Below are 8,590 nucleotides of genomic sequence, written 5' to 3'. Positions count from 1 at the left end.
GTTTGATTTTAATATTTAATTTTAATTTTGATTATTTGTATTAGAATTGAGTTCAAGTTTAAATTTAAATTTATAATGTCAATTAAAATGGTTATTCTCGTAAATTACTCAAACGAATGAATACGAAAATTTTGAAATCAAATTCAATTAACTTGTCATCTATCGTAGTGTTAGTAACCATAGTTTAAAGTATTTAGTACCCTTATACTATAGTCAAAGTTTTATATTTTTATATTTATTTTACTATTTATGATTGGGATTCGTGATTATATATTTAACAATGTCCTCTGTAAAATTTAAAAGTAAAATTAATGATGATATAAATGAAACAATATTTAAATGTTGACAAATTTCAAAAGTCTGAAAGAAAAATATATTAGTTCAAATTATTATGTCTCTTTATAACATGTTACGACATCACACTGTAATATTATAATAGTATGGGTAACTTTTTAAATTTTGGAAATTTTAACTTGTAATTATTTGACTAAATTTTAACTTGTATGCATATTATAAAAGTTTAACAGATGCATTTATAAAAAAAATATTTAAGGCACTTTAGATGTATAGATCTTATACACCATCGTTAATAATAAAATGGTACATCACTATTAGTGTAAAATAAAAAACATTGAAGGACTCAAAATAAATAATATTAACTTTGTTAAACATAATTAAATATTAATTATAATTTTTTCGGTTCAAGTTTTCAAGTTTTAAAATTTAGGTTTAGGTTTTTAGGTTTTAAAATTCAAAATTCAAAATTAATTTTTTTACATTTTATATTTAACGATTATAATTAATATTTATTTTTAAAAAGATAAATTTATTAATTTTATTTTTAAACTATTTAATATTTTTGTTTTACATAAGGGATGATGTATTATCTTATTATTAAATGATGGTACATAAAACCTATGCACTAATAGCACATCAAATATTCACTCATAAAAAATAAACATTCAAGAATTTATGATATAAATAATATTATATTATATTATATTGAGTAGTTGTATATATAATACGAAATTTTCTAATGTTTATTAAAATACTTAATTTTAGTACATTTTGTGGGGAGCGTAACGTAAAATTTTCCAAGAGATTCGTTTGTTTGGATGGGAAACTTAGGTTGTTGCAATTCACGTAAAATTCATGGTCGATGTTACGTGAATATATAGTCCAAGCACGCAATTGCCATTACCAAATTAGCAAATTCTCAAAGTTCCTTTTCAAGCTTCAAATATGCTAAGGCCGAATAAAATTATTATTAAATAGGTGTAAAATCCTATAAAAAAGAAATTAAAAATTTGTACTTGTCCTCACAAATTTCAACGTTTTTCTATAGCTGTATTTTAATAAAAGGATAAAATGGTACAATTTAAAAAAAGATTATAGAATAAATAAATAATTATAAAATAAATTACTTTAGAAGAGATAAAAGAGTTAAAATAATAAGAAAATAAATTACTACTTGCCTAACCTATTAAAGCTTCCTTAAACTATAGGTTAAACTTGGATTGATTTTTTTTTAATTTGAAATAATCCAAGACAAATTACATTCTTTTAATAAAATTATCTTCAGTTAAATTTAATTATAAATATAATAATAAAATGCATATCCTATTTCGAGCTTGGTGAGGCAAAAAATAGACCAACAAAAATGAAAATGCTCTAGACTCGATGAGCATCGTACTATTCAACCATTTTATATACTCTAAATATCTCAAATTTGTAGACATGTTTATGAGTATTGCTGACTATGGTCTGTATTTATAAATGGCTTATGTTTATACTAATCTATGAGGACAGTAAAAACAAGGGTACGTGTGGTAAGCCGAAAATCAATATGAAAGTAAATCTTATGGTTTGAGCTGTTTTTAACTATTATAAAAAAAAAGAAGGGTTAGAGGAAAGAACAAACCCATTTGAATGATGAGAAAACCCAATATCTGCGATTCTGGTTCAGGTTCAAGCAACATGTCAAAGGAGTTGTTGAGAGATTCTGATTGAAACAATTTCCCCTTCAGCTCCAGCTCTCATGGTATGGTACTTTATTAAGACGCCTGCTTCTTGGAAAAAAAAAAAAAACCGAGCAATCACAATAAATTAAGTAATATCCTTACAACTAATTTGAATGTTCGGTATATATATTAAGTTTTAATTCGATTGGCATAGGTATTGTTATCAATGCAGGAGGATGTGGATAGAGAAGGGGCTATCTGTAGTTTTAGACATACTCTATGATAAAAAAAAAATTGTAGATTGTGGAGTTTGTTACCTTGATTTTCTTGTAAATTGGTGTTGACTGCGACTGCATGAAGAGCAATGATTGCTTTTGGTTGAAAGTCATTGGGTTGTCCTATCCATGACTTATAATCGAAGATCCCTGTAAGTTTCATTGGCAAAGCTAAATCAGATCCTATAGCATCTTTTGAATGTCTTAAAGTTCAATATATATACCGAACAGAATGGGCAAATTTTAGGTGGAGAATAAAGTTTTACCCGCAGTTGACTTGCTTGTGAGGTACTTGAAGTCAAAAATAGCTCCATAAGCTCCTCGTACTTTCTTTTTGATTTCATGAGATCCAACGAGTTCATAGTCCCAACTCCCATCCTGGAACCCTTGGTTAAGGAACAGCTCAATATGCCTTGCATCTAACATCTGCATTGTTCCTACATAAACAATCAAATCTTCTTTACTCCAGGCTCTGCTGCTTCCTTTTAAAAAGAGCAGAAGCTTTTATGAATGCGACACAATTGAAAGTCTAAACTCATGCTCAGCAGATACCAGAAATTTCTCCAAGATAAATTTGGCACCATATAAATCAAAGCAGTAATCTATATTTCAACAGGAAAAAAAATGATATGATGCTTTTATGATTCTGTTAGTTTTACATTTCCATCTCAAAGTCATCAAATGTCAAGCATGATCCTGCCAAATACAACGATTTCCTGTCTAAAAATTCATTTAAAGTATTTGTATCTGACGCGCATGCATGTTTGAACGTTAGGGTATGACCCTTCAAGAACCTTCCAAATACAAGAGAAACTTTAAAAAAAATTAAAACATATCAATGTCGTACATATATTTGTATCTGACACTCATTCCAAGAAAGTAGTTGAGAACAGAACAGAGATCAGCAGAGATGGAATGTAATTCTTGAATATCATAGGTTTTAAACCTTTATTTTCATGTTCATAGCATTACTATAAAGAATCTCATACTTTGCATTTTCATGGGCAGTAAGACATTTTCATTGCTCACCTTCACATTTTTCTTGGTCACATACTGGGCATCGAACAAGTTGTAAATCTAAAAAAAAAAATCAACCATGTTGAATCGAGAACTTAGATGGAATATCGATCACAACTTAAATAAAGAACATGCAAACATCTTAAAAGAGATAAAAATAGGAGGCAATAATTTATAGGATTTGAACCGTACCAGCTATCCAGATTCCGGTCTTGATTTTCCTTAGCAGACACGAGCCGTAAGACTGCAACATATCATCTATATTTTCCTGTTTTAGGATTTTCACAGATGCACTCATCCTTTGGCTCAGAAATGCTACTTCCGAATCGAATGAAAACGCCCCAATCCGCATCCAATCTGATTTATTCCCCAACAAAATCAAAATACAGTCGCTGGTAAATTGTCCTTGTACTAAGCTCAACATCTGATAATCTCGCTATAAATTGATAATCAATTCAAATGCGTCAAACAAAATCTACACCCCAACAAGATTTGAGTACGACAGATATCTAAACATGAACATATGAAGATATGATCATCTAAAAACCCTCGAAATAATTTAAAGAGCTGATAAATACTCATAAATTTAGTCCCAAACTTCGAGTAAAATTGGCAACTAACCAATGTGTTTCTCCTGCTGGCGGAAAATGAAAGAGTGACTTCCATCTGTAGAAGCCATTGGAATTTCAATGGAAAAAACAGTTAATGCGCGTACAGGTCTAAGATATCTAAAGAGATTTGAAGTTTACCAACAACTGAAGCATAGAGATTGGACCAACTGAATGCTACGTGACCAGGATCAGGAACCTGAAGATCCCTCAAGCATGTAAACTTCCATATACAATCTTGCATGATGACACTGTTGAACCATTTATTAGTAGCTCCCAGCATCACCAATGATCGTCCATCCAAAAACCTGGCTATGTATGTCCATAGATCCTGCTCATACCTTTTTGAGTATATATATGAATGAGAGATGATTAATTTTAAGCAACTCAATACGGTAAAATTTTTACAATTAATAACTGTTTGGTTTCTGAGAAAACAAAAACAAATCAATATATAACTTGATTCGGAGCAATCACTTTCTCGAAAATTAGTATGTGAGAATTGAAAATTAAGAGTTCTGTTCTCTGTTTTGAGCGAAAATCTACAAGTACAAACTACAAATGTTGCAACATTTAACCTCCGGTATAAGAAATGAGTAACAGAATTAATGAAAGAAGATTAATGTCGAGGAAGTGTTTGCTAACTAAGAAAATTTAACGGATAATAGAAACTAAACTTTCTACTTCCCGAGAAAAAAAAGGAAGGAATATGAAAAACATTAAAAATTTGAAAATTACGAACGAAGATTTTCAAAAATCTGTTAATGTTTAAATCCCGCCATTTCTAAGCTACCATGCAGATCTTCGAATTAAACAAGCGCACAAGATTGACATAATGAAATTTAGTGCTGCTAATTCAAAATCAGAGACAAGATTCCACTGGAAGGAAAACATGCATTTAGTGCCGAAACTTAATGAAACAACACTCTCTAGAACTGAACCGTCTTTGAATAGCAGAGACTCGTTTAAACTTCCAGATCAGCGGTTCATGGAGACCTTTTTTAAAGGAAAAAAAACAACAGAAATGATTTTTCTTCCATTTTAACACATCATCGATGCACGAAGAAGCGCGAAACTTCGAAAAAAACAGAACTAGTGTCATAAACGAAAAAAAATTCATTACAAATTGTTCTAGTTGAATCAGCTAAAACTCGAGTAGGCGAGTAGCTCAAATTCCTTTTGATCATCGTTTGTTTCTTCAGATTCAGCTTTTTTATAGTTAAATGACATTATCAAACTTAAATTCGAACTGATATCAGATCAAAATAAACTACACCAAAATCCAATGGAAACAAAGAAAAGATTTGAGAAAATCAATTTGATGAAGCTCCAAATCAAAGAGAGATTTGAGAGATTACCAATTGAAGGTAGAGTGATTGATGCAACGAGGAGAAGAGCAACTGCAAATTCCCTTCGTTCTCTTCAATCGCTTCCTCATTCTTTCAATTGATTTTGAAAGAAGCACATTGGAAATCTCTTGGTATATATAGGAAGCGACGCGCCAAATCATCAATATTCAAAGGTAATTCAGAAAAAAAGGGAAAAATATGGAACGGATCTGAAATTTGAATCGTGGATTGGACTTAAATTAATGGATCTTTTTATTGGGCCTATTTAAAGCATTTTGGACCGATTGGGCAGGGAAATAATACACATAATTCTAGTCAAAGTATATTGTAATCGGAAGTTGTTGTACACTATTATGGATGAAGAAATTAATGTTATTTAATTATGATGTCAAATTTGATGTTGCAACAATTTACTACGATAACAAAGTGTAACAAACATATCTTAAATTTGAAGTTGTTGGAGGACGTGTGTTTAAATGCACTAAAGCGCATTATCTTTCTATTTATGAGTTGAGAATGGACTATGAGTAGTTCTAGGCATTGTGTTAAAAGAAAATATACCTAATTTTGAAATCTCGATGTGGCAATGTTAGTTTAAGTCTAATGTACATGTATTGTTAAATGTATATATGGGAATGATATAAGTAGTTGAAATGGCTGGAATTTGCAAATTGTGACATATGTTGAATTGGATTTTAAGTTTGAATTGTCAGTTAGGTAATTTTGGATAGAAATTTTGTTTGAATGGTAGCATATGAGATGTTGAGAGTATTTATGATATTTAAATGGTATAGGTATGAATTTGGTTATTTGTTTAGTTGTTGTAAATTGGTTACTTTGAAAATAGACGGTGATGTCTCGACGGTGATGTCGCGGCGACAGATCTTCAACGTCGCGACGTGAAATCGATAGAGAGTGGAGCCGTGACCACAGACCCCCAATGTTGTGATGACACTCACTGTTTTTTTGAGGTCACGACGTGATACCCTCGACATCGCGATGCCAATCCAATAGTTTTGAAAATGTTGCATTTCAATCATTAACCAACCTTGGTTTATAGAAAGAGCTTTCATAAGCTCGGTTGAAACCCAAATTTGATTATATAACATGTTGTAATTATATAATGAGCTTAACAGTATGTATTAATTATTGAATTGAATCGCAATTGGAATCGTAGTTACTTTGGCAACGAATGTGACATCTTATAGCTCAGACCCAGCGTTCGAGTCGGGTATGTGGTGTTACAAATTTAGCATAAGAGAAGTAAGATTATCCAATGGTAGTTACCTTAATGGATGTTCTACAACACTTAATCATGCCTCCATAGGCTCTAAACCATCCTCAATCAAGCTTTTAAACTCTATTTTATCATTTTCTTATTTTCCATATCTAAAAATATAATCCAAAAATTAATATAAATTCATCCTAAACTTAATCATGAGAAGTCATAGATAATATCAAGCTATTGTAAGTGTAGGAAACTATTTCTTACCTTATTAGGGCTCCCTTTCACAAGCCATGAATTTTCTCAATAAAACCCATGAAACCCTAAGCTGCCATGGCTAAAAATAATGAAGGAAATGAACTTAGAAGGTTGATTTCATGAAGATTTCAACATTATATCTCAAGAAGGTGAATATTTTGAAATGAAGTAAAAAAAAAGGCAAGAAAAGGGAGAGGATGAAAATGAACAACCATGGGGGTTGTTGGTACATTGGATAGGGATGGTAAAAAAAAAAAAAACTTGAATCCGACGGATTCTAACCTGACCCGATCCATTACGGTCAGTTTTCTTTTCAAAAATTGGGTTTGGGGCGGTTCAGGTGAAATCATAAAAATAGTCAAGTTAGGAAAGAGTTGAGTTTGAGGTAAATCCGCCTTGCCTCGCCTCGAGAAATTTATAAAAATGCCCTTGATATATATAAATTTATGTATATAAAGTTTTGCCTTCAATAAATAAATATATAAATAAATAGATCTACATGTATTAAGTTTTAAGTCTAAACTAAAAATAATAATCTTATTTACTTCAAAATAAAAATAAAATAATTAAAAAAATGTAATCTGGTTTGCTTCAAAATAAAAAATAAAATAATAAATTAAATTCGAGTCGTGTCGTGTCAGGTTGGGTCTGGTTGGAGTTGGGTTTCCTATTAAATTTTATGTTTGGATTTGGGGCCGATTTTTCCTCTTAACAGTCAAGGTTGGGTTGATGTTAGAGTAGATTGGTCAAATTTTGGGTTAGGTTCGGGGCATGTAAATATTCGCCATGCATTCACTACAACAAAACAAGTTTTTCGTGGCGTTTGAATGAAAAACGCCACTAACGATTGAGCATTAGCGGCGCTTTAAAAAAACGCCTCTAAAAATCGAGCATTAGCAGCGTTAGTCCAAAAGCGCCGCAAATGCTCATATCTATTGCGGCGCTTATTGAAAAACGCCGCTAATGCTCAGATCTATAGCGGCGCTTATTGAAAAGCGTAGCTAATGCTCATATCTATAGCGGCGCTTATTGAAAAACGCCGAGAATGCTCAGATCTATAGCGGCGCTTATTTAAAAACGCCGCTAATGCTCAGATCTATAGCGGCGGTTTTTGAAAAACGTCGCTAATGCTCGATTTATAGCGGCGTTTTTTCAAAAAGCGCCACAAAAACATTTTATTGGTTTTTTATATTAATTAAATTATTTTAATTGAATATTTAACTTCTTCGGAAAAATATAATGACACGTAGAAAAACTTGAAAATAAACACATATAAAATATATGTTAAAATGAAAAATAAAATACTATCATTTAAAATAATTTTAAAGTTTTTTGTTATATGACTGATTGTTTGTCAATTTATATATTAAATAAATTCTTCTATAATCATAAAAGGGATAATATTGAATTACTTATCATTATAGTTCAAGGTTTATGGTTTAGGGTATATAGTTTAAGGTTTATGGTTTATGATGAGTTAATATTTTAAGGTTTATGAATTATGGGTTTAGGGTTTAAGGTTTAGGGGTTTATGGTTTATGAGTTAATATCTCAAGGTTTATGGTTTATGGATTATGGACTTAGGGATTATGATTTATGGTTCAAGGGTTGAGGTTTAGAGATTTAGGGTTTATGATTTAGGGGTTAAAGGGTGAGGGTTTAGAAGTTAAGGGTCTAGGGGTTAAGGGTACATGGTTTAGGGTTTAAAGTTTAGGGGTTAAAGGTCTAAGGTTTATGAGTTGGGGTTATGGGTTTAGGGATTTAGGGGTTAAGGCATTAAAGGGACATGGGTTATGGGTTTAGGGTTTAGGATAATTAGTGTTAAAAAATTAATTAAAATTTGAAATAATATTATTTAAAATAAATTTAAAGTTTTTTGGGCATATGAGTGCTTTTT

The 8,590-nt window shown here is 31.0% G+C and overlaps 1 protein-coding gene across 1 annotated transcript; it reads right to left on the bottom strand.

The window, feature by feature from the left end:
- Nucleotides 1–1,980: 1,980 nt before the first annotated feature.
- Nucleotides 1,981–5,299, bottom strand: LOC108469482 (probable F-box protein At3g61730). Its single transcript, XM_017770361.1, has 8 exons — nucleotides 5,220–5,299; nucleotides 4,003–4,202; nucleotides 3,875–3,919; nucleotides 3,446–3,610; nucleotides 3,266–3,313; nucleotides 2,503–2,673; nucleotides 2,279–2,386; nucleotides 1,981–2,063 (listed from the first exon to the last, which is right to left on the bottom strand). Exons 1-8 carry the CDS (start codon nucleotides 5,297–5,299, stop codon nucleotides 1,981–1,983), a joined length of 900 nt encoding a protein of 299 aa, XP_017625850.1.
- Nucleotides 5,300–8,590: the final 3,291 nt, after the last annotated feature.

Source organism: Gossypium arboreum, chromosome 8 (assembly GCF_025698485.1).
Source record: "Gossypium arboreum isolate Shixiya-1 chromosome 8, ASM2569848v2, whole genome shotgun sequence".
NCBI lineage: Eukaryota > Viridiplantae > Streptophyta > Magnoliopsida > Malvales > Malvaceae > Gossypium > Gossypium arboreum.
Note: the sequence above shows the minus strand (reverse complement) of the source record. Positions and strands in the feature narration are given on the sequence as shown.